Here is a 26,942-nt window from a genome sequence, read left to right as displayed (position 1 = left end):
GTCGAGGATGTTAAATAACATAACTAAAGAATTGGGATTGATAGATCCATGGAGAGAGAAGAATCCCCAAACTAAAGACTATACTTTCTATTCAAACCCGCATGGCAGCTACTCGAGAATTGATTACTTTTACATTTCAAGACAACATATGCATACAGTAGTAGAGTGTGGTATAGAGAATATTACTATAAGTGACCATTCTCCAATTACTTTGAAATTAAGTTTAGACAATGAACCCCATTTTAGGTATTGGAGGATGAATGTATCTCTCCTCTCAGATAAAAACGTAGTACAGGAAATAAAACGGTGTATAAAAGAATATTTCCAAATCAATGACAACAATGAGGTTTCTCCAACAATATTATGGGAAGGAGGGAAAGCTGTAATAAGGGGGAAATTAATAGAAATATCGTCCCGGCTGAAACGAATACGCTTAAAGAATCAGAAGGAATTGGAGGATAAGATTAAGGAACTAGAAGAAGAACATAAAAAAACACCAAATGAATCCAGATTACAGGTATTAAAAACAACCAGAAGCAAATTAGATGAACTTTTGACAAATAAAGCAGAAGGGGCTCTGCGCTTTGTGAACCAGAGATACTATGAAATGGGCAATAGAGCCAGTCGACTGCTAGCCTTCCAACTTAAAAAGGCCCAAACAGATAGAATTATATCACAAATAAAACATCCTATCTCTAAACAATGTTTAGTAAAACCCAAAGGTATAGCAGAAGCATTTGCAGATTATTATAAAGAATTATACAAGGACTCAGAAAATGACTTAGATAACTACACGGCACAAAACTTTTTAGGAAAACTACATTTACCAACACTAACAGGGGGGGATACATTAGAAATTATTCGCCCCATTACAAAACAGGAAATACAAGATACAATAAATAACTTAAAAATAAATAAATCACCAGGAACGGATGGATTCCCGGGGGTGTTCTACAAAAGCTTTAAGGAAGAATTAACACCAGTACTGCAGAAAGTATTTAACTATGCTCTAACAAAAGGAGATCCCCCCAAATCATGGTCGGAAGCCATCATAACAGTCCTGCACAAAGAAGGAAAAGACCCAATATTGTGTGAAAGCTATAGACCAGTTAGTTTACTTTGTAATGATCTAAAAATTCTTACAAGCATACTGGCAAAAAGAATGCAGAAATTTATAGCGAAATTAATTAGAAATGATCAAACAGGGTTTATTCCGGGAAGGCAGGGTGCAAACAATATTAGGAGGATACTAAACATAATTACGAGCACAAAATCTAAGACCCAACCCTCGATGTTACTGAGCTTGGATGCACAAAAAGCTTTCGATAGGGTGAAATGGAGCTTCTTACATCAATCACTTATAGCTTTCGGCTTCCCTCCAATATTTGTTGAATGGGTGAAAATTATCTATAAAAATCCGAAATCTCGTCTTAGAGTAAATGGTCACTGTTCAGATTTCTTTGAAATCAAAAGAGGAGTCCGGCAAGGGGATTGCTTAAGCCCACTCTTGTTTGCAATAAGCATAGAACCACTCGCAGAATCAATTAGACAAAATGAGCAAATAAGGGGGATATTGGATGAAGGAGGAACAGAACATAAAATATCATTGTTTGCAGACGACCTGTTGGTAATGCTGAAGGAACCTTCGTTATCAATACCACCACTGTTGGAGAGCCTTAAAATATATGGAGAAGTAGCTGGGTATTCAAATAATGAGAGCAAATCAATAGCAATGATGATATCAGGAAAATGTCCAACAGATGTGATTGAAAGGTTTGATTTTAAATGGACAAATAAAGGGTTTAAATATTTGGGGGTGACCATTACACCACATTCCACACAGCTGTTTGATGCAAATTATGGAATGTTGATAAAAGAAATAAGGAAAGATTTGGAAAAATGGGAAATTTTGCCCTTAAGTCTTATCGGCAGGATAGAAACAATCAGAATGAACATATTACCAAGACTATTATTTCTGTTTCAATCCCTTCCAATTCTGATCCCGGCATCCACATTTAAAATGTTAAATAAGTTAATAGCAAAATTCCTTTGGCAAAACAAGAAACCTAGAATAAAATACAAAACCCTGTTAGCTCCTAAAGAAAAGGGGGGCCTAGACCTACCCAATATTAAATATTACTATTGGGCAGCTCAAATTAAAGCACTCATCTTGTGGATTACTACAGACAAAGATGCGATATGGGTGGACATGGAGCAACGATCTTGTCCAAATATGCTGGTGGAATCGTTACCATACATATCAGTCACGAGGTGGAAGAAATTAAAAATCCAGAATGAATGGATTAAGGGAACTATTAAAACTTGGTCAACAATACAAAACAAATTAAAAATATCAAGATCTGTGAATAGGGCTACCAAAATAGCGAAAAATCCAGACTTTAAACCTGGGGGTATGGAGGTAGGGTTTCAAAAATGGGCCCAAAAAGGACTGATGTTGATTACCCAAGTATTGGAAGCACAGGCAATGAAATCATTCGAACAACTCCAACAAGAGTTTGACCTACCCAGAAATGATTTTTACAAATATTTGCAACTAAGGCATTACCTCCAGAAACACGAGGAATGGGGGAAAATATGTAAGGAGCCAACTAAGGTAGAGGAATTATTAATATCGTATACAAAAGGACAATCAATAAAGGGGGTTATATCAAAACTATATAAAGCCCTAAGAATGGATCTCAGTAATGAGGACATGGCAGTTAAGGAAAAATGGGAACAAGAAACTAATGTAGCGATAAAAGAAAACGAATGGGAAAAAACATTGAAAGAGGGACACAAAATAACCAACAGCCCGACATGGAGGGAGTTTGAATGGAAAGTAAAAATGCGATTCTTCTATACACCTTCTATCACTTCAAAATATAAAAATACCTCAAATCTATGCTGGCGTAACTGTGGGGGGGTCGGTGACTTTACGCATATTTTCTGGAATTGCCCTGTAATATTAAATTTTTGGAGAAGTATCCAGAGAGAAATAAAATTAATCACGGGCTGGGAGTTGCGGTTGGACCCAAAGGCTTACGTAATAGGAATTTTGCCAGAAGAATTACTATCTGGTCAACAGAAATATATACTAAGGGTAATGCTTCTGGTAGCAAAGAAAATGATCACAGTGTCCTGGCTGAAACCACAACCTCCTGACATAAAACAATGGAGAGACAAATTAAAGCAAATGTACATTATGGAAAAAATCACTGCAAAACTTCAACTGAAACTTGACCAATTTGAGAAAAGATGGAAGCCTATCACACAAATTTTACTTGATGTCTAAACACCTCCCCCTATTTATTATGTGTTTTTTTTTTTTTTTTTTTTTTTTTTTGGGTGTATATTTTGATTTATTATTTTATATATATATATATATATATATATATATATATATGTTTCTTTTTGTATGGATGTATTGTATGAACATTTATTCTTCCTTTCTATTAATAGTATTTTTTTTCTTCTTTGTTGTTTCTTCTGTTATTTATGAGTGTGTCAAGTGTATATATTTTGTGTTGATGTATGATGGAGGAATCAAACCTCTGTCAAAATTGGTGTGAGAAATAAAAAGTAAAAAAAAAAAAAGAAGAGCCTTTGACTTGACTGACCTGTTTGGGAGAGCGTCTGGGTCAAGGCTCAATAGAGAAAAGTCACAAGTGAAGTTTTATGGACCGTGGACAGAGACAGAAAAGGCAGGACTCCTCACACTGCTTTTATCAATCAGTTTAGTTTTTATGGCCAAAAGAAACGTGTTTTTACAACTGGACCGAGCCATCTTTCACTTTATCTGGGGCTCAAAGTGGGAAAGGATAAAAAGAGATACAATGAAAAAGATAAAAGGAAAAAGGGGGTAAAGGGGTGCCTGACCTCCAGCTTTTCCTGGGGAGCAAATATGTCTCCCTCCACTCCCAAAAGGCTATGGGCCCATCCAACAACCCAAAAAGTCAAGCGATGACCCGGTTCTGGATGGGCTCGTACTTGCGGAAGCTAAAGATTGTACCAAACAATCATTTGATACCAGTGTCCTTTAACTTGCCACCAACACATCTCTTTATTCGGGACTTTTTAAAGAAATTTGATTTAGAAACACAAGAATGTCACACTTTACAAAACCACAGGGCCCTTATTGCTATTGTGCAGAAGCGAGCAACAGTGAGTCCTGTGCGGGGGCTTGCGTTTGGCGAGCCTACAACGGTTTGGAGCAACGTGACTCATCCTGCCCTCCCAAACAGACTACGGGACCTGTCATGGATGGTGGCTCATGAGGTTCTCACAGTCAGAGCCGTAATGCACCACCGAGGAATGTCAGCGATTTCAACATGCCCTCGATCTGGCTGTGGCGCCCAGGAGTCGGTGAGGCACTTTTTTTTTGAGTGCAGCACTGCCGAGGACCTGTGGGCAATGGCCGGCCACCTAGGAAAATTCCCGGACTTGCCAGCAGGGGAGGTCCCTGACGCAGAGTACGTGCTTTACAGGGTGAGTCGGTCGAAAAAGTCACAGGACGACTTTGTCAAGGACTGGCTCACTCTCGCCGCTATCAAAGACGCCATCTGGACCTCCAGAAACCTGCTGATAAGGAGGTGCAGGCAGATCCCCCCCGTGGCTGTGCTTCGAATGGCTGCAGATATTATACAATCTGCGAACGGCAAGCCTAGGACGCAGCCATAAAGAAAAATCGTCTGCACCCACCCGGAGGAGGGAACCGGAGCTCCACTGTGGGGGTCCCGGCAGCAACGGCCTGGTTATTCGGGTGGTTGTGGAAGGTAGAAGTAAGAAGGGAGAGGACCCACCTGGGCATCCCGGGCAGAGGACTGGAGGATGCTGCTTGGGAGGGTGGGATGGAATCCCACTTGAGAAGACAGAGCTATGCCCTTGCACAATAGTATTGCCCTTTACACATTGGCTAACTGCTGTTAAAAGTGTCGATGAAAATAGTGTTGATAAAACCTCATATTGTTAGAATATGATATAATGAAATTGTGAATGTGTTTAATTGCTGTTAAAAATGTCGACAAAAATTGTTCAAACGTCATATTGTTAGAAAATGATATAACGAAATTGTGAATATGCTTAATTGCTGTTAAAAGTGTTGAGAAAAAATGTTCAAACCTCACATTGTTTATTTGCTGTTAAAAGTGTCAATAAAATGATTCAAACCCAAAAAAAAAGCATCATGGGAAATCTCCATGCGGCAGACGCACAGTAGCATCAAACCGCTTTGAGACTGGGAGGTTCGGGTTCGCGCCCCGGCCGAGTCATTCCTAAGACTTAAAAAGTGGTCGGCGGCGCCCTCTCTTGGCTGCGGCTGCATCGGGTCAGATGCAATCGACATTTCGTTCTGTGTACATTGTTACACAGAATGACAATACAAGGAAATTATTATTATTATTATTAAACAGCTCGCTTCGTTGGCAACGAAAAAAAAAACGATACCGAGATAGGGGCTTCCGTGGCGAACTCGTTTGACTTGAAAGATTTGCCGTTTCGTGATAGTCGTTGTTTACCGGATGGTACCCATAATAGACAAATTTGCGTTTTTCCATACAGATTTTCTTGTACGTCGTACACGTCTTAAAATAATAAACATACTTTGCACGGCAAAAAACGTACAGGTTGACAGGTGGGCTATGTTGTTACTATGTTATTACCAGGTTGTAATTGGAAGTTAAGTCTAACACTAAAACATTATGTAAGCTAGAAATCAAATTGATCAGAAAATCGCTATGACCCATCACTGCTGCGCTACGTTCAAAACCTTTTCACGGGGTACCTAGCGAACTAACTGGTGACTAATGCTTTAGAACTTTTTTAACCACAATTTTCTGCTCCAAAAGTCAGAGGACCGTCAATATATTTGAAGAAAAGTTTTTTACAAACTAAACGACGATGAAAAAGTAACTTATTATAATAAGACCATCATATTAAGATGACACGTCTCAAACGTTGCGTAAAGACAGACTATTGTCACTGCAAATATTTTAACGGCCAAAACAATCCATCCCCTTGAGCAGAATAGCGCTTATTTGCCGACTATGAATTTGTGAAATATTTAAGAGCTGAGAGTTCACGAAGTATTTGCTCACCTACAGGTTGTGGTGACAGAAGAGGAAGTCCGATTGTCTAGTGTTGTCTTCTTTACTTGGGAGTCCGTCAGGAGACGCTTCAATACAAGCAACCTAAACAGTGCGCTCTGTCTCACAAACGCACGAACATAACACACGCGTAAATAGAGTTGCAGCTCTCGGATTGGTTTTAGTCTAAGAGGATGAACTATTGTAGAAAGACTATTGTGTTTTTGTGAGTGGGCGTCTGGCAGCATTTTGTAGTGTCAAATTACTTGAGATAAGAGGGACACGCCTCTCTCAACTGGAAGTGGTTCGTCGCCGATGAAATTGGTTGTCAGAGAGTTCCCATGTGACAATAACAAAAAGGACACATTTAGAAAAAAAAAGCCTCAAAACCCCCAAAACCGTTTCCAGAAAAAAAATAACGATTTCAAACAAAAATGAAAAACGTCTTGAATAATTCAGTAGGATAGAGTGGGGGAATTTGTGCTAATAACCCCCGTTATTAAAAAAAAAAAACCACCATAAAATGAGTTGGTCATGTGACCACATATTTTTGAAAAGGCATCCATTTCACTCATCATGCAAAGAAGTGAGACAGGTAAGCACATCTTAGTTCCGAAAACGTTTTTTTGCCCCCGAAGTAAAATTTTTGTGACAAGGGTTTTTGATTGCTGTGTTTAAACAAATATAGAAAACTATGAAAACAGTTCACACATTTTTTAGGTCTCTAGTAAGGTCTATCATGAGTCTGTACAGTTAGCATGATGCTACCTCAGTACTAGGGTGATTATATTTTGATGACTAAAAAAGAAGACACTCGTCCCGGCCTCGGGATACTTAGATTATACTTCAGGTTCACTCAAATATGCCTAATCATATTAATATATTTACAGTCAGCCTCCTCCATATGAATAAAAAATCGAGTTTTATAACAAAATAGCAGCTATACAGTATAACCAAAGACACAAATTCAAATTCTCAGATGTTTCTCAACATACTTTAGTATTCCTAAAAAAGTAGAACAATAACGTTTAAAGACTGGAAATACTGATACAAAATAATGCCTCTTCTGTATTAGCAGTTCAACTTTGAACAAAATAATAGCTGTCTTTTTGTCATGATTACTCATTGCACTCACCTGTGCCCGCTAGTTTGGCACCAGCTGATGCTCGTTGCCTGATTGATTCCCCTCCTATTTAAACTAAGTCAGATGGCCAGAGTGACGATGATGGTGACAAGGATCTGTCTGCTGGTGTCTTTGTCATTGTGGACTTTGCAGGCAAACAAATCCAAAACCTATAATTTATATTAAATTGCTAGAGAATGTCGAAGGTGACGAGATCAATGCAAAGTTTCTGAAGCAAAGTTGTAAGAGGTCTGCTGATGGAAAGCCCATCTTCACAATTAGAGAAAATGATGATGGAGTGCTCAAGAAACTGCCCACACCACAAAAGCGTGGTTGTACAGCCAGAAGGGAGCACAAGTTTACATTCCCATGCAGCATTGACAAGCGGAATGTCTATTAGTTGGCTGAATCTTTCATTTTCATCTTGTTCAAACATATGTTTATGTGGTGCTTGGCCTTGTTAAAGCAAATTGACTTTTAATTGTGTTAAAACTTTAAATAAACATTAAACAAGTGTAACGGGTGTAATAATAACTTTTATTTTATTGAAATTCCTGCTAAAATATGTGTATAGTTTTTGGTAAATGTCCTGCAATGCTGAGTCCAACAGTGCCATCTGCTGGTATGGGGTGGGGTTTGGTTTTGGCTTCTAACATGTGACCAGGAGGCGGGGTTTGTCGTCAGTTTTACCAGAGTACTACAAAGGTAAGACATATCTTTTGGTGCTCCACAAAATAAGTTAATTTTAAACTTTATAACCCCAGCTGACGAATCTCTCACCATGCATAGTAATGTGATTGATATTGTCAAGCTGTTTAGGTTTATTTTCGTTTTGTTTCTGTTTTACTAAATATTAATTCCCCTTGTAGAGATCAAAGAGATCAGACCCAGCAGAAAAAGCTAATGTTGTGACTCATCCATTTGCAGGTAAATTGTACCCATTTTATACTCATTATTGTTTTTATTCCTATTTTTCATATACATAAAAAAAGGATGATGTTGGTTAAAATTCAGAGTAAAGAAAAACATGTTGAATTCATTGTAAACGTTAAAAATCCACTATACGATCTCTTGTTAAAAGTATCTTGTTAAAATGCAAAGATTTACAAATGTATTGTGATATTCTAAAATGTATTTTCTGTAAAGTGAAAAGAAAGCTCTTTGATATGCTTTGTTGTCAGTTTTACCAGAGTACTACAAAGAGATCAAAGAGATCAGACCCAGCAGAAAAAGCTAATGTTGTGACTCATCCATTTGCAGAAACTGTAATAATAAAAACCTCATCATCCAGTCCAGCGTGAATGTGGATCTTTGGTGGGACACGTACACCGCGGTTACACAAGTACTTTTGCATTGAATTTGTCTAGCTTTTATAAAGCATTATCATTTGTGAGATAATAACAACATTTTTACTTCAGTTATTAACGGCACAATTTACCCCACTGTATTCTGACTAATGGCACAAGTTAACCCGCAATGGGGGCAAGTTGTGCCACAAAACCACTTTTTGTTCTAAAGCTATATTTATCAAACAGTTTATTTAAAGTGACTGCTCCTAGGGATGCACAACATCCTAAACCATCCATCCATTAACTGCACTGCTTATCCTCAGTAGGGTCACTGGGTTGCTGGAGCCCATCCCAGCCATTATTAAGCAGTGGGCAGCGGACACCTTAAACTGCTTGCCAGCCAGTCGCAGGGCACACAGAGACAGACAATTCAATCGCTCATTCAAAGCTAGGCAGCATTTGGATTGGCCAATTAACCTCACATGCATGTTTTTGGGAATGTGGGAGGAAACCGGAGTGCCCGTAGGAAACCCACGCAGGCACGGAGAAAACATGCAAACTCCACACGGGGAAGCGCCGGTAGCTGGACTTGAACCCTGAACTTCCGCACCGTGGGGCTGCGCGCTAAACACCCAGCTGCTGTGCCGCCACATCCTAAACCTCATCTCATCTCATTAGCCGTACCGCTTATCCTCATTAGGGTCGCGGGGGGGCTGGAGCCCATCCCAGCCATCTTCGGGCAGTGGGCAGGGGACACCCTGAACTGGTTGCCAGCCAATCGCAGGGCACACGGGGACAGACAACTCATTCGCTCATTCACACCTAGGGACAATTTGGACCGGCCAATTCACCTGAAATGCATGTTTTTGGAATGTGGGAGGAAACCGGAGTGCCCGGAGGAAACCCACGCAAGCACGGGGAGAACATACAAACTCCGCACAGGAAGTCTGGAGCCGGATTTGAACCCACGACAGGTTCCCATGACATGAACTGTGCCGCACAAGCGCTAACCACTGCGCCGCCGTGCTGCCCTACATCCTAAACCTTATGTACATATTTTAGCTGGAGGCATTCCTGTAATTCCCGCGTCTAAAAGCTTCCTTTAGTAAAAATTGGCACTACTTACCCCCCTCTCTCCTACTGTATATAATGGGTCAGGAACATGGGCGTAACCAGCCTGTCTTTGGGGGTGCTGTATCACCCCCAAATTCAACCCCAGCGCCCCCCAAAATATCAGCATTTTCAAAACTCTACTTTTCTTAATAAAGGACAGGATAGGCTTAAAAATGAAGAAAATTCATAACAATTTAAAAAAAAGTAAAACAAAAAAGTGAAAAACGCATTTTCCGAAATACTCCACAGCCTTGAAATGGTTCCATCCATTTGATTCCAAGCACCAATTACGTCTGTCTGCCCACAAATGGGAAGTGACACTCCTGAACCATGTTGAATGATGCCAAATCATTTCAAATGAAATGAAAACAATTTTTTAGCCAGCCAGGCACTTTGGTTGCTCAGGACCCCAAAAGCTCTGAACCTAAAATTGCCCCTGGTCAGGAACACAGAGATCAGGAGCCTGATATTCTCCTAATGAGTACATCTGGCTCAGGATTTTTTTAGGGCCATTATTATCTTCTGTTATTTACCAATTTCAATGTGCTGGACAATTAGTTTTTGTCTGGAGAGCTTGTTTGGTGATTTTGTTGAATTTTGTCTAAAATATATGGTGTGGCTATTAAAAGAAGAAAAATCAAAATATTTTGCTATCATGGCATTTTAAGTTGAAAATGCTCACGACGCCTGCTGTATATGGATCTGTCCTACTTATTATTTTATTACAATTAAGGACCTTTCATTCATTTATTCATTATCTGCATCGCTTATCCTCACTAGGGTTGCGGGGTCGCTGGAGCCCATCCCAGTTATCTTCAGGCAGTGCGCAGGGGACACTATGAACTGGTTGCCAGTCAGTCGCACTGGACACAGAGACAGACAACCATTCATAGGCACTTGTTCCTATTGGACAATTTCGGAGTCACCAATTAACCTGACATGCATGTTTTTGGAATGTGGGAGGAAACCGGAGTGTCCGGATGAAACCCACACAGGGACGGGGAGAACATGCAAACTATGACCTGAGAACTGTTCTTCTGATGTGCTAACCACTCAACCAGTCAATTTTGATTTGAACTTTTTAAATGTTTTCATGGTTTAACTTGTTTTTTAGTTGAAGTAGGACAATGATTATAACATTACGGTTGCAATTATGCAATGATAAAGAGATTATACAGAGTTTAATGCAATGACAATAGCATATATGTAAAAGTTTAATGGAGAAAAATTAAAATAATAAAACATGTGAAGAAACTCATATAAACCCCATGGATTTTTCACACGATAGAGAGTAGTAGTCCCAATGTACCTCTGTGGATAATGTTAGTCTGGTTGTTAGCTTTTCTTGAAGCAGGCTAGCAGTGGAGCAGGGGGGTCTCCAAACTTTTTTTAAGCTTAATGCTACTTTTAGTTCACAATCAGCACAAAAGGCACCCAGTTTGATATGAAATTTAAAATAAAAACATGTTACTACCGCGTTGTTACTATGTTTATTAGTAGGTTAATTGTTGAAAGTAGGGAAAATCAGAATAAACTGGTCAGCACTGGTGAGCTATTTTCAGAACTGGTTTACGGGGCACTTTAGCCTCTTTAGAAAAGTCACCAGAGTAACTGAGCTGAGCTAAATTTAACCAGCTTTCACGCACCCAACTCTAGGCAAAATTTAGCCAAGATAATAAACATACATATCCTGGTTTTATCCATTATCTTTTTTATTTTTTGGTGCAATACTCTCAAAATATCTAACTAAACGCTTTAGTTGTAAATTATACCCTCATTGTTTACATTAAACGGTCTCTGAGGAACCGTCCTCCTATGGTTCAGATCCTACCTCTCAGATCGGATGCACTGAATTAAATATGGTGAAATGACATCTGAGCGCTTTAGTGTTACCTGTGGTGATCCGCAGGGTTCATTACTTGGCCCCCTTCTTTTCAGCATTTACATGCTTCCATTAGGTGATATTATTCGCAAGTATAATATCAGTTTCAATTGCTACGCAGATGACACTCAACTATATCTTCCGATGGAGGAATTTGCCACACTAAACTGTTGAAATTTGGAGGCCTGCTTCACTGAGATAAAAGAATGGATGTCACTCAACTTCTTGCGCCTTAACTCTGAAAAGACCGAAATATTAGTTATTGGTCCATCTAAATGCCGTGACTTGTTCTCAAAAACTGCTCTGAACATTGACAAATGACCCAGAGTGATTCAGTCAAAAATGTATGTACTGTATCATATTTGACCCCGATCTGTCCTTTCAAACACACGTAAAGAAAAGTACTCTAACAGCTTTTTTTCCATCTTACAAACATTGCTAAAATTCGCCTTCAGCTCATACAAAATGCTGCAGCAAGGAATTTAACTAAGACAAGAAGGTTTGATCACATTACCTTGGTTTTAGCTAACCTGCATTGGCTCCCTGTTAGCTTAAAATGTGATATTAAGGTTCTGTTGGTAGTATACAAAATCATTAATGGCCTTGCTCCCTCATAGCTTTCAGATTTAATTTCCCTCTATGTTGCGTTCCGAAGCCTTCGCTCTGAAAATGCTGGTCTACTAGTGATTCCAAGGGCCAAGAAGAGATACACAGGTTGGAGAGCGTTCTCCATTCGGGCTCCGGTGTTGTGGAATGCACTGGCCCAGAGATTCAATCTGCAACCTTAGTGGAAATGTTTGAATCTAAGCTTAAAGTACACTTCTATTCTATAGCATATGAATAACCTATATCTTATGTTGACAATATATGTGTATTATTTGCCCTCATGTAGGTTTTAGATCAGGGGATGGTGTCATAATAGTCAGTGGTTTGAAATAATCTGTGGTCTGTGCAGCCTTTTGAGAATCTTTGTGATTAAGGGCTGTACAGATAAACATGACTTGACTTAAATTATTTTGTAAAGGCAAAAAAATGAAAAATGACCAAAAAAAATACACATTATTTTCATATAACAGATATGACTTGTTAAAATCATCCAAACCATCACTTGATAATTGTAGTTGATTTTATTTGTGAAATATTGACATGCCAACATTCAAACAAGCCAAAATGAACCCGATGCGCCGATATAAAAGTAAACAAGAGAGCGGGAGAGATCAAACATCAGTAGTCACAAAGAGTGCAGCCCAGACAGCACAGCAAACGAGCATCTCGCTCCCCCCGCAGGACTGGAGTGACACAGCAGACCCATCTTGGAAACGTTTGGCAATATTTAACATTTTTCAACAACCAATTCCAGTTGTGAATAAACAATTTAGCAACAGTGGAAATAAGATTTGTTTTCAAAGCCCAAGTGTCCAAAATGTCAAGAAACATGAAAAATGTTAACAGTTGAGAAAAACATCTTTAAAACAAACAAACAAAAACTTTTGGAGTACAGTAGTGGCAGTATGTGACAGCCCAACCTTCGGTTTCTCATGATAAGTAGGACCAGCTCAGTAGCCTAGATGGTAGTGTGCCCGCTTTGAGACTGGGAGGTCGCTGGTTCGCGCCTCGGCCGAGACATACCTTATTGGTATAATGGCGGCGCCCTCTGTTGGCTGCGGCTGCATCGACTCGCTACAACGGGTCAGGTGTATCGACATTTCGTTCTGTGTACATTGTTACAAAGAATGACAATACAAAGGAAATTATTATTATTATTATTATTACAAACTATTTTAATACTGAATATCAAAACAGAATGTAAGGAATATGACATTCACAACTACTGTATTTGCAGTAGAAGTTGTTATTGCATAATATTACTTCTCATAGTTAGTTGTGTTAGCATTAAGCTGGCTCACTTTGTACATCTTCCTGAGCTCCAGGGGGGCTGGTAACCTTGGCTTCTGGTTTCCCTTTTGCTCCCTCCATTGATACATCAAAGGAAGTTGGCTGATTCACCTTCACACCTGATTTATGTAAACATTTTGAGATTTTCAACTGTCCTTTTGTTTTCTTTAACAAGCCAGCAGAGGCCGACTTACCTGAAAACCTGAGATCCTATGCTCGGTTTCCCATTAGAGCAGAAGATGAGGAGGCACAGAAGCGAGAAGAAAAGATGCGAGATAAGAGTGGTGAGAACGAGGTCGGGGAGAAGTTGCTCGCTTGAGGAAGAAGATGCGAAAAATGGTGATGATGAAAAGACCGGGGAAGAAATGAAAAAATTAGAAGAGGAAAAAGGTTGGAAAAGACAGTTAGGGAAACATTTCAATCCATCAAACAAGAGAAAAAACTTATTTACACAAAGGATTTCTACTTTGGAATGTTCAGCCTATCTTCTGTTTTTCCATTTTTGATATGTAGAGTACTGTACGGTTTCGCTTTTTGGTGGATTTTCATCGTGCATTGTTTTGCATTCTGATTGGTTAAAGTCTCCCTGCTTATCGTTATTTGTCGGTAAAGAAACGTTTCTACATTTCATTTGTTCAACAAATGCTTGAGCCTGCGAAAAGGGTTTGTTCTTTGGTTTTAGTGTAGAAACTATTCTGTTTTTATAATTGCAAAGAAGAATTTATAGGATGCCAGTTTGTCATTTTGACTTACTGCACACGGTTTATTGTTTAGACTATTACATTATTGTCGCTATCGACCAATCATGCTGCTATTCTTTGAATTCCACACCCTTTAGGGCGGATCTGCTTTTGTAACCTATGAGATGTCATTTAAAAAAAGGGGGCTCAAAGGAGGGCATTTGGAACAAGTGTCTTATCTGAAGGCTTCTCTCTCTCTCTTCTCCTTGGCAAATTCAAAATCCATTGATATCTTCTCTTCTTGTTTAAGTGTCTACTAAACTATAAACTTAACACAGTGAATAAAAGAGTATTTAATTGTATATAATTGTAAAAACAACGTTTTCTACTTCACGGATTTTGGCAGTCAAAGGTTAATTTTGGAACGTAGCGCCTGCGATAAATGCGAGATTAAAATAATTCAGTTTGGTATTGATCACAAGTAACAGTATAAAATTGGGACTCCAAACACCTTAGGTAGGAGGGATGAGGGAAGAGTGATTTTATGCTCATCATCGCAGTTTTTTTAGTCTAGCAAGAAAATGGTATAAGAAAAGACCTGTTTCCAAACGCAAACCCCCAAAAAGAGTCTTTTGGAGCCACTCTAAGATAATGTACACATGAATGATCTGACTGAGGCTGCGATAATGACCTCAAGCCTTGAGAAAGGGGCAGAGAGTTATCAATTTTCAAATGCCGAACAGCAACTTTAAAAAAATGCGTTTATGATGTGGGGACTCAAATGTTGATTTAACTATCCCCAATGGCCACTCAAAACAACGCAGTTCATTGATATAATGGGCGGTAACTATTTGGCCTACTTACCAGCCTCATGTGTGTCCACCACAAAACTGGCGTCCCCGATCTCGGACTGGACGATCATGATGACCATGGGACTGTTGCCCACGTGGCGACCATTTTTAGTGATGCTGACGAGATGCTCGCCCACTTCGCGGGGAATGAATGAGATGCCCACGTGGTTGTTGGCCATTCTCTTGAGCAAGCAGGGCTCTTCGCGACCTGACAGCACAGCGATGCTGGCGCTCAGGAGAGACAGGTCCGTCTCATTTATGTTCAGGAAGATGTCGGCCGCTGATCCCAGTTTCACCTGAGAGCGTCGTTGTTCGTCCTCTGTGGTGCAAAAACGAAAGTATTTTAAATTAAGTGCTAGAACGCAGAAACCCACCGTATCATTGGCTTGCACAGTCATTTTGGGAGTGAATTACTTATGGAAAATGCTATTTTACTATTATTCAAAACCTAATAAACGGTGTGGAATGCTTGGAGCGCAGCAGCGGACAGGAAAACATACAGAGAGGTATGAAAACAGCCCAAAATATCAGCTGCTCTCTACCCAGTCGATAGGTTGGTCATCTAATGACCCCCAAAGACAGGTGTTGCGACACGTGGGTTGGGTTGAGCGAGGGGGCTGCACCCAAAATTCAAAGCATTTTCCTAATCTTGAAAACACACCCTTAAATGTCAAGCATTTTCAAGGATTTCAAGCACCTGTACGAACCCTGAACATTATAAAGGACTTTTCCCACCCAGGCCGCCACCTCTTTGACTGGTCGTCCTCTGGCAGCCACTACAGGTCCCTTAAAACAAGGACTAAACGGCTCAGAGACAGCTTCTTCCCCAGGGCTACCGCTACCCTAAACGTGTGCACAAAATTTTAAAAACATACATTTTGTGACAAATGTTACCTATTAGCTGCACGCGTGACATTTTCTGTGCACAATAAAATCTATCCAGCGTTTTCAAAATCAGGCCTCAAAGTTGCTGATTCAGATAAAAATTCAGCCCAAAAAACGTGGATGCAGATAAAAACAACACAGGTTCCCTTGGGAGTATTTTAAAGTCATGTCGAAGCTTCACGAATTTGAGTGGAGTCAGTTACATTTTTCGAGAAAAGGCGCTTTCGGCTTGGCCCGCAAAAAAGCTCCCAAACGGCTCTTCAGATTGTGTTTGTCGTTTTAATCCATTTATTAACAATTATTATGCAAACAATTACTTAAAAAAGGAGGAGGGGGATAAAGCAAAAAGGAATATACCTTTTGAAAAATAATTAAAAAGCTAAGAAAAAAGAAACAAAAGAGAAAAAGGAAAAGGGAAAAGAGGCAAAAAATAAAGCAGTAAAAAGCTCGGAACAAAACAGAAAATAGAGTGCAAAAAATGAAAATAAGGAGGAAAAAGTCCAGAGAAAGAGAAAAAAAAGTCTTGTTTGCGCTTCTTACCTCTGTTTCTCCCTTGTTAGGTGAGGAGGGAGATGAAATAACATTATTTTCTACCAATAGTCATCCTGCTACTCCACCTGTCAACAATATTCCTGTGGTATGAAATTCGGGCCGCATCTGCCGTCATGCAAGGCACAAGACCCGGGACCGGCAGTCTAATCCTGTGGTGGTTACCACTAAGGTTGCCATTAAGGTTCAAAACTCGCGAAAGGTTTCAGCTCAGTCCACAGTGCTGAAGCTTGGCCTTCTTAATATAGATCACTAGCCTCCAAAGCTTTACTTGTCAATGACCTTATTAATGAACACAATCTTAACCTTATCGGCCTTTGTGAGACCTGGTTAAAACCAAAAGAATTTGTAGTGTTAAATCAGGCTTCTCCCCCTAACTTTGTGAGTTCGCACTTGGCACGACCATGCAAAAAAGGTGGAGGTGTTGCTCTTATATCGGAAGATAGGTTGAAATTTACTTCTAATACCCCTACTAGTTTTAAAACGTTTGAAGCACTTGTTATGAGGTCCTTAATGTCAACACCAATTTATTTAGTTGTTGTGTATCGCCCACCTGGACCATACTCAAATTTTTTGGAAGAATTTTCGGAACTGTTAACAGACTTAGTAACTTATGCGGACAATGTTGTAATTATTGGTGATTTTAATGTTCACATAAACTCCCCATCAAATTCACTTGCAATTGCATTTAAGTCACTGATTGATACATTTGGTTTCAATCAAATAGTTGATGTGCCCACTCATAAAGATGGGAACACTCTAGATCTTGTCCTGACCCGTGGCGTAGTAGCCTCAAATGTTACAGTGTTACCGTATCCTAATACCATCTCTGATCACTATTTTGTTAAATGTGAGGTGCTGTTTAATGTTTACTGTGATAAGGAAAATTTAGGCTTTAGCAGTCGCAATATCCGCCCTAAAACGGTGTTAGCCTTAAAAGAATTATTACCTACGGTAACTGCAGCCTTCCCTTCGTACACTGGGTCTGTTGACTCACTTACAAACAACTTCAATACTGCTTTGGTAAATGTTCTTGATTCTGTGGCGCCCCTAAAGTATAAATTCCGACCCAAGAAGAATACACCTTGGTTTACTGAAGAAACTAGGTTACTCAAACAAAGTTGCAGAAAAATTGAACGAAAATGGCGCACTACTAAGCTGGAGGTTTTTCGACTGGCCTGGTGTGACAGTTTGCTGAAATATAAAGTAGCTCTTGCCTCAGCTAAAGCTTCGTATTTCTCTAAGATTATTGTTGAACATAAGAATAATCCGAAATTTCTGTTTGACACAGTGGCGAAACTTACCAGACAACAACTTAACCCAAATGGTTGCACTTATTCTGCTAATGACATTATGGAATTTTTTAATAAAAAGATTCAACTAATCAGGAATGAAATTTTAAAAGAACGCTCTGTTTCCTCCTCCTATATCAAAGATGTGGAAGTGCTAGGTATGGACTGTGTCAGCGGTTGTTCAGAAACATTCTCCAGTTTCAATGATTTGTCCCTTGATAATCTAACACAGATGGTCAGTAGGGCCAAACAAACTACGTGCCTGCTTGATCCGTTTCCAGCTTCACTGGTGAAGGATCTGTTTGGGATCTTAGGACCATCAGTTTTAAATATTATTAATATATCGCTATCCTCGGGTATTGTTCCTGTAGCCTTCAAGTCTGCCGTCATTAAACCCACGCTTAAGCGACCTAACCTTGACCCAGAAAGCCTAGGTAATTATAGGCCAGTGTCAAATCTGCCATTTTTTGCGAAAGTACTTGAAAAGGTCGTTGCACAGCAGCTAAATGACTTCATGTCAGAAAATAACCTTTTTGAAACTGTCCAGTCAGCAGTTAGGGCAAATCATTCTACTGAGACAGCCCTTGCTAAAGTTACCAATGATCTCCTTTTATCAATAGATTCTGGTGCCTCATCAATGTTACTGCTGCTGGATCTCAGCGCTGCTTTTGATACGGTCGACCACAACATATTATTGGTTCATCTAGAACGCATTGGTATCTCAGGAACTGTACTCTCGTGGTTTAGGTCCTACCTGTCAGACAGGATGCAATGTGTTAACTATGGCAATCTGACCTCTAAACAATCTAATGTCCCTTGTGGTGTTCCTCAAGGCTCTGTACTTGGCCCCCTTCTTTTTAGTATTTATATGATCCCGCTTGGTGACATTATCCGCAAGTATAATATTAGTTTCCATTGCTATGCAGATGACACTCAACTGTATGTGCCACTGGAAAAAACTGAACATTTAAGTTTTAGAAATCTGGAGGCTTGCCTTACTGAGATTCAAAGATGGATGTCAAATAATTTTTTACGCCTTAACCCAGAAAAAACTGAAATGTTGATTATTGGTCCAGCTCACTGTCGTCAGTTGTTTTCAAACACTACCCTGAACCTAGACAAATGTAATATCACCCATAGTGACTCGGTCAAAAATCTAGGTGTTATATTTGATCCTAATCTGTCGTTTCAGTTACACGTGAAAAATATTACTAGAATAGCTTTCTACCACCTCCGTAATATTGCGAAGATTCGTTCGATGCTGTCCCAATCAGATGCAGAGATTTTAATTCATGCGTTTATTACTTCTCGGCTTGATTACTGTAATGTATTGCTTTCTGGTCTCCCGATGTCTAGCATTAAAAGTTTGCAGCTGGTTCAGAATGCGGCAGCTAGACTTTTGACTAAGACCAAAAAGTTTGAGCATATTACTCCTGTATTGGCCAACTTGCACTGGCTCCCAGTCCACTTTAGATGTGACTTTAAGGTTCTCTTATTAACACATAAATGTTTGCATGGGCTTGCACCCTCTTATCTCTCCGATTTGATTTCCCCCTATGTTCCTGCACGGAGTTTGCGCTCGGAAAATGCCGGTCTACTTGTGACTCCGAGAGCCAAGAAGTCTGCGGGCTCGAGAGCGTTCTCCATCCGGGCCCCGGTGTTATGGAACGCCCTGCCTCTGGAGATAAGATCTGCAACCTCAACGGAAGTTTTTAAATCGAGGCTTAAGACACACTTCTATTCCAAAGCATATGATTGATGCCCACCTCATATTCTGTTTTGTCCTGTCTTTTTCCGACGCCTGCCTGGCTGATACGAAGGAGAAGGATGATTTGGGATGGGTCAGCGGACCGGCGTCTGACCTGCAGCATGTCAACCCCTGCATTTACCAGCTGGCAGAGACGGGAGGCAGCGTCGTGGCCGTCATAGACTTTCTGGACTGGTTTGCAGGCTGGGGGCGTCGTTGATGTCATGCACTTCCCGGACATTTTCAACATCTTACCTTATGTTTACTATTATGTGTACAGTAATCCTAATTGTAATTTACCCTGGTCAATCCTGGAAGGGTGATTACCACATGTGAGGTCCTTTCTCAAGGTTTCTCTTTTCTCCTCACACTGAGGTTTTTGAGTTTTCCTTGCCCGCATGCTGGTTTAAGATCAGGTAATTGTGTAATTTTGTAACTGTAATCCTGTGCAGTCCTTTGAGACATTTTTGTGATTAAGGGCTATATAAATAAATTTGACTTGACTTGACTTGTTATATGTTGAAGTGTCCTTGGGCAAGACACTGAATCCCTAATGCCCCCAATAAGCAGGGAGGCGCTTTGCATGGCTGACCATTTATTGGTGTGTGAATGTGTGTGTGAATGGGTAAGTGTGAAGCACATTGTGAAGCGCTTTGGGAGGGCTTCATTGACTTGAAAAACGCTATATAAATGCAGACCATTTACCATTTTATCTATTAAAAAATGTGATCAAATACAGTTCCGTAAATTGCAACCAACTAAACAAAATGCCCCAAAATGTAATTGTTGTCGAGCGAAGGTCAAGTCAGTCTTCTATTAGACAAAACGGCTTATTTGCTCAATTCATTAAAGAGAGCCGACTTTCAAAGGGCTCATTTGCTTTGATGATTGATATTACTAATTATGTTGTACTATTACTAATTATGTTGTACAAAGAAGTTAAGGAAAGAAGTAAGTACAGAAGTAGAAAATGGAAAAAGACAAGCCTGTGGCCTTTCGCAATTACCATCAACAATTAGATGCAGAAAATAAATTAGTAATTTCTCAATCTAAATCCTCAATCTATCCAATCTTGTCACTCTTAACATACTCCTCAAACACTTCATTTCAAAAACATTCCATTTTCTTCTTAAATCTGCATGCAGGCTTCAAGTCTCTGCACCATAAAACAGTCGGCACAATCACACTCTCATACAGTCCCCTCGTAACATTCATACTCATACTCTTGTTACTCATCACTCTCCTCAAAGCAACCAAAACCTTGCTTCCTTGATTCACTCTGTGCAATACCTCGCACTCCATTCCACCAACTGCAGCCACATCACAACCCAAGTAGCTAAAGCTTTCGACTTCTTCCAGCACCTGTCCATGCAACCTTACTTCTAACTTCATGCCCACTCCATCACGTGAACACTTCATCACCTTACTCTTCCCAACATTGACACATAACTTACGCCTATCACATACTCTTCCAAACTCCGTTACCACTCTTCTCAATGTTTCCTCAGAATCAGCCACAAGCGCTGTGTCATCTGCAAACAACAACTGACTTACCTCCCATTTTTCCACAGGCTTCACATTTAAATCACCCAACACGGGCATTCTCTCCATACCATCAATCGCCTCGACTCTCACTTCTCTCCTATCCTCCGAATTTAGCAACTCCTCAAAATACTCTGCCCATCTCGTTCTGACTGCACTACCGCTCACCAGCAATCTACCATCCTTATCTTTCACTATCTCTTCCTTTCCAGACTCACTGTTTCTTATTGTTTTCACTTATTTTCAGAGGTCTTTTCTCCTTTCCTCAAAGTTCACTCCTAACTTCGATAACATTCATCATTTGCTTTCCTTTTTGCCGCTTCCACTGCCACTTTTACCAACCTTTTTTTCACTTTAAACCTTTCATACGCATCGCTACTCTTATCTTGCAGCCACTCCTCAAAGGCACGTCTCTTCTCTGTCACAGCCTCTGTTACCTCATCATTCCACCATTCACTTCCTTTCCTAATACCTTGACCAACTTTTCTCATTCCACACACTTCTTTTGCACTCCTCAACACTGCCTCTTTAAACCACTTCTATTCAATTTCCACACTCTCCATTTCTTCTTCTAATAATCCGTTCATACTCTTCCATTATCTTCTCTTTAAACTCTCTTTCCTTTTCTGCCTTATTCAACTCTGACATTTTCACCTCTTCCCTCACACTCTTCTTATAACTAGCCCTCCACGAACCATCTAATCTCAGTTTTCCTTCCACATAAAAATGATCAGACATACCACTCATTTCACCTCTGTAAACATGCACATCCAACAATCTACTTAACATCCCTTTCCTAACCACTACATAATCCATCTGTGCTCTGTCCACCATCTTGCCACTGTCCACTCTGACGAAGGTATACTTATTCATGTCCCTCTTTTTAAAGAATGTATTTGCAATCGCCAACTCATTTTCCACACATAACTCAATCAATTTCTTCCCACTCTCATTTTTTCCCGGTACTCCATATCTACCCATCAGTTTTCAACCGTTTCATCACCCACTCTTGCATTCAGGTCACCTAGTATTACCACTTTCCACCCTTCTATTCAAATCTAAGCTTAAAACTCACTTCTACTCTATAGCATATGAATAACCTACTCTTTTCGTCGGCTTCAGAGCAGGGGAATGTATGATAATATTCTGAAAATTAGTCTGTGTAATATAGGGAAATGATCTGTGAAGCCCTTTGAGACTCTTCGTGATTTAGGGCTATACAAATGAAAATGACTTGACTTGACTTCTTTTGCACTTGCCACACATTCGGAAAAATCCTTCCAGAACTCTCTCTCCTCAGCGCTTCTTTCTGAACCAGGTCCATATGCACTTATAAACATCCATACTTCTACACCCCACTTCAACCTCACCCGCATCAATCTGGAAGATATCTCTTTCCACTCCACCAGTAATTATTTTGCTTTCTCACTCACAAGCACAGCCACTCCTTCTTTAGCATGTCCACCCGTAACTCCAGACCTTCTACCATACATACCTCCAAGCTGTAATTCACCCTTTCCTTTCATCTTTGTTTCACTCAAGGCTAACACATTAACCTTCCTATTAGTCATCACCCTTCCGATCTCCTCTTTCTTCCACTCAGTCGCTTTACTTCCACATCCTCTCACATTTAGTGACCCTATAACTAGAGTTTGCGAGACCTTTCGGTCTCCCGCCCCCCTTTTTTTGCCTTGCTGTCTCTTAGGGAGTAGAGATAGAGAGGAGAGGATCCCCAGTCCCCTCGCTCCCTCCACTTTAGTCGCCTCTTACGACACACAGCGGACCATGGTGGGAGAATTCTCTTACCTCTCACAAGGAGAGGCCCCTTCACCACAGGGTACTTCTATACTTCTAGGGTATTTCTTAATCTAGAGACTCAAATGTACTACCAATCTTGCAACTTATCTTTCTACTCTGTTTAGAGCTTGTTTCCGCTGTTTTCTAAAAAGAATAGCTCACACCGTTGTAGGAGATATTTAGTTTTTGGGCAATTTCTCGCACGGAATAGCCTTCATTACTTAAAACAATGGACTGTCGACTTTCACAAGAAAGTTCTTTTTCTGGCCATTCTTAAAATGTAAAGGTAATGTAAGGATTTTTTATAAACTCTGTCTTCTGGCTTACGTCATCATTCCAGTCTGTCAAGTTCTTGCGTGGCTCGTCCAAGTATGGGACAGGCCTTCTGCTGGTGCTCAGAGCCAGGACTAAACAGGGTGAAGCTGCGTTTCAGTTCCATGCAGCTAAACTCTGGAATGGTCTTCCTGATAATGTCAGACAGGCGTCTACTTTGACAATGTTTAAGTCCAGGCTGAAAAAAGCTCTGTTCAACTGTGCATACAACTGAAAGGGTTCTATCTGCAATCTTCACTTTTACTTTATTTTAATTCATTGTTTTAATTGTGTTTTATCTGTGGTTTTAATGCATTTTAAAAACCACATTTAAAATTTTCAATGTCTTTTATTGTGTTTCTTTAACCTGTCTGCCATTTCTGTAAAGCACTTTGAATTGTCTTGTGTATGAATTGTGCTATACAAATAAACTTGCCTTGCCATTTATGTTCTCCTCTGAATATACTCTTCTTTTTTCCTCTTTTTTGGGGGGTTTGGGTTAGCGTTTGACCTGTGTTTGAAACAGTCCTTGTCTTTTACCATTCTCAATCTACACAAACAGAAAACTGTGTGAACAAGCATGAACTCACACCAACCCCCAAACGCCCCCCCCCACCTTCTAGCTTCTTAACCTGTTGTGAGTCGCAAACAGCTCTGAGAAAAGTAAGATAAAAGCAGCTAAGACGCGGTGGGGGAAAATAGGCTCTTCGAATTCAGTTGGGCATTGTTAACACATACCTCAAATATTCTACTTTCAACTTTTTAAGGACACCTCAAACGACGTACCCCACCTTCAGTCACACCCACAAATGTGATGTTCCTGATACTGGACTGGCTAATCGCCCATTAGACTTCTAATGAAATTAGCAAACAAAATGTACCATTAGAACACTGGCGTGCTGCATGCACAGTAAGAATTGCATTAAAAACACACACATTTGTAGCTAAATAGTCATTTATTATGTGAACAATGTATGGATTGTATTTCTAATAGAAAAAAAAACAAACCAATGTGTTTCCTTAAGAAATACATTTTTAAGAGTCCACAAACTTTTGATTGATTGTGTATATGTTCATCACACTTTTTTTCATGTTCTATATCGACTCACCTAGAACTCTAATGTCACTGCCCACAGACTCCACCACAAAGATGGCAGGTTTCGCCACAACACCGCCTTCTAGACCGGGACCCCACACCCGAATTTGTTGTGGTTCCGTTTCAAGGCCAACAACAACCTTAAAGGGACTGATGAAAGAACACAATATTTTTCACACACAGCTCCAGAGGAGAAAAGCCTCGCTTCTCTAACAGAACTCACTAAGCCAACTATTATTCAACTTTTCAAGGTAATGAAAACACGTTTTTTTAATTATTTTGTTTTACTTTGAGTTTTACAGTTTTCTTAGAAAATGTTAGTTAAATAGTTTAATGTTTCTTGTTCTGTTTTTGGGGGGCAAGTATACTGCCAATAATTGTTTCTGTGACATAAAAAGGGGAATTACATCCAAATAATTTAATCAGGTTTTACCATTTGACACATGCAAAGACTTTTGCTGAGGATGCCAGGGTTGTTTTCTATTTTGACTATTAACGCACACAGTTGTTGACACTGTTTTCATTATTGACACAATTAGCCAAGCATGTTGCTTTTGTCTCATCTCCACACCTCTAAGGCCAGATCAGCAATTTGTAACCTAGGAAATTCAATAAAAAAAATCTCAGGGAGGATCTTTTAGAACAGGTTGGCACTTTCTTATCTGTGGGTTTTGATTTCCTTGCAAGTTTAAATTTATTTGTCTTCCCTTTATATTTTAAATGTTTACTAAACTATAAACTCATCAAAAAGTCTCTTTTTCAGAAAGATGCTTGATTTTGGTTAACTAGGGCCGCAAGAACCTAACAGTTGATGGGAGAAAAATCTAAATGTAATAAATTACCAACTATTTTCATAATTGATTAATTGTTTGTATACCTTTCAGTGAAGAATTTCATTAAAAATTCAGAATTTGATCCTCAAAGTGTCATTATTGCCTAAGTGAAGTCACCTGGGACAATCGTTTGGCGTGCTGGAGCGCGCTCTCTGATTGGCTGACGTTCTCCTCTTACGCGGTCAGCGTCCAGAGAAGGATGTCAGACCGTACTTCTGTATTCCTGTGTGTTTCACCAGATTACCAAGTACCAAAGACTCTTGCTTGATTCCTGCCTGCCTTCTGATTTTGACCTGTTTCTGTTCCACATTTTCGACCTGCTCTCCCGCCCTGGCCATCGACCTGCCCGCTAAGCTGTACCGATTCCACCTACCTGTCACGGAACTGCCATTCCGTCCGAAGCGGCTGATGACCGACAGATGCCGGCGTCCAAAACCAGTTCCGACAACTCTTTCTAATAAAGATTCCTTTGAAACAAACGCAATTGGGTCAGAGATTCCGTCCTGGTTCATGACACAAAGTGTAAACTTATTAATACAAAATATTTGCAAATTATATGAATGCCTTTCCAGGTAGAAAACCAATCATATTGTGGTTAATCAAAATCAAACATTTCACTGATGGAACCAAAACATTGTGTTTAAAACTTATTTCAACAAACTTTAAAGGGACAGTGTGTATTATTCAAAGCAATCTAGTGGTAAAAAAAAGTCTTGCATTATGAACAACAATATTAATTTAAAAATAAGCAAAATAGCATGAACTTTCACATAAACGAGCATTTTATTTAATGGTCATGGGTCGAACAATTTGCATTCATTTTACACAAGTATAATGGCCCGGCATCGCTGGGTTTGGCGTTGCTGGGCATTTTACTTGGGCGGAGTTGGTGGGCCATGGTTTATTGAAAAAGCGCCAGGGGGCCACTAGGTAGAACCAAAAATCTGCATGGCTGCATGCAACTCCAAAGCCGCTTGTACGAGAAAACGGAGGTTTATCAATTTTGTCAGTATTTATTGAGGGTGCCTTGACGCAAACCTAGCTAGATACATTCCTAGCCGTTTCGAAGCCTATTCACACGCACACACATCCAAATTGGGATTAATGTATATGTTTGGATTAGATTTAGATAAAATATATATGAGCTTTGCATGAAGGAAGTTGACATAAATGTCCACCATCGTGCTGCTACAGCTACCCCCAATAACCAAAAACCTTGTAAAAGTCTGTGCAAAAAAATGAGAAAAAAATTGTGCAGTTTGGTCTTTTTGAGACTCCATAGTGTGTATTCTTCCTTGTTCTCTGTAGCACTCATTTTTGGCTGCACAACACAATACAGCAATATTTATTGGTCAAAAAATGCTTTCGTCCTTTTAATATTGGTCAGTCCACACATGTGGGTGTTACCTTTAGATTTGATTCACTACTGTTTAGGTCTCATTCATACAAATTATTTTGTAGATCGATGCTTCCAACAAAAGCTTTTTCTTATAGAAACTAAGATCAACGTGTTTGTTTATTTTTATATATTATATCAATCAAACAATAACTAAATAATGATTGGTATTTCTGTTTAATTATGGGAAGTAAATGACATATTAAACAATAAAAAGACTCTAATCCTATACTAAACCTTATACTGTACTAACCCTTATACTATACTAACCCGAAGCCGTGAACTTGAATGCCTAGTCATCGGTAAGTAAATCTATAGCAGGTTTTTCCTGCTTGCTCGGATTAATTAGCCAACACTTCCCTTGGAGGTGAGTATCACAATTTCAAATGCCACTTAAACAGGTAGTTGTGAGGTGGATTCAAGTCAGATGAGGAAATCAAAAATTTTACTTAGAAAGTTTAATTACCCACACTTCATTTTTAAGTTATCATCCAAAAAAACTTGCAAGATTCCAAAGCTCATTCACACACATGAACGTACACACCTCACCTCTTGGGGATGTGCTGCCCACTCCACGTT

General features: G+C 39.7%; 2 protein-coding genes and 1 long non-coding RNA gene across 8 annotated transcripts in view; 1 reads left to right on the top strand and 2 right to left on the bottom strand.

The window, feature by feature from the left end:
• The window catches only part of LOC148363672 (deoxyribonuclease-1-like), a 36,239-nt gene extending 29,901 nt beyond the window's left edge, over window positions 1-6,338 (bottom strand). The window contains exon 1 of the mRNA XM_088337638.1: window positions 6,097-6,338. Within this exon, the coding sequence (XP_088193764.1) occupies window positions 6,097-6,328 (232 nt within the window). The 5' untranslated portion in view covers window positions 6,329-6,338. The remainder of the gene's footprint in view (window positions 1-6,096) is intronic.
• A 289-nt stretch (window positions 6,339-6,627) lies between these two features.
• LOC148363670 (uncharacterized) lies at window positions 6,628-25,432 on the top strand. Of its 2 annotated transcripts, none has more exons than XR_015850679.1 (3): window positions 6,628-6,675; window positions 24,175-24,385; window positions 25,207-25,432. It is a non-coding gene; the product is annotated as an uncharacterized LOC148363670 (long non-coding RNA). The 2 variants fall into 2 exon arrangements; XR_015850678.1 differs by lacking the exon at window positions 6,628-6,675 and adding an exon at window positions 20,618-22,766.
• LOC148363671 (filamin-B-like) lies at window positions 12,596-21,253 on the bottom strand. 5 transcript variants are annotated; one of them, XR_015850674.1, is made up of 6 exons: window positions 19,688-21,253; window positions 15,809-19,616; window positions 14,928-15,233; window positions 13,578-13,697; window positions 13,395-13,502; window positions 12,596-13,199 (listed from the first exon to the last, which is right to left on the bottom strand). XR_015850674.1 is itself a non-coding variant. In XM_088337639.1 (4 exons), exons 1-4 carry the CDS (start codon window positions 15,828-15,830, stop codon window positions 13,168-13,170), a joined length of 468 nt encoding a protein of 155 aa, XP_088193765.1. In that variant the 5' UTR covers window positions 15,831-21,253; the 3' UTR covers window positions 12,596-13,167. The 5 variants fall into 5 exon arrangements, 2 of the variants coding, with proteins under 2 accessions (XP_088193765.1, XP_088193766.1); XR_015850673.1 differs by having other exon boundaries at window positions 15,809-21,253; XR_015850675.1 differs by having other exon boundaries at window positions 19,407-21,252.
• Window positions 25,433-26,942: the final 1,510 nt, after the last annotated feature.

Source organism: Urocampus carinirostris, chromosome 6 (genome assembly GCF_059441175.1).
Source record: "Urocampus carinirostris isolate Australia breed hairy pipefish chromosome 6, RoL_Ucar_1.0, whole genome shotgun sequence".
NCBI classification, from domain to species: domain Eukaryota; kingdom Metazoa; phylum Chordata; class Actinopteri; order Syngnathiformes; family Syngnathidae; genus Urocampus; species Urocampus carinirostris.
This window is presented reverse-complemented; position numbering and strand designations above follow the sequence as displayed.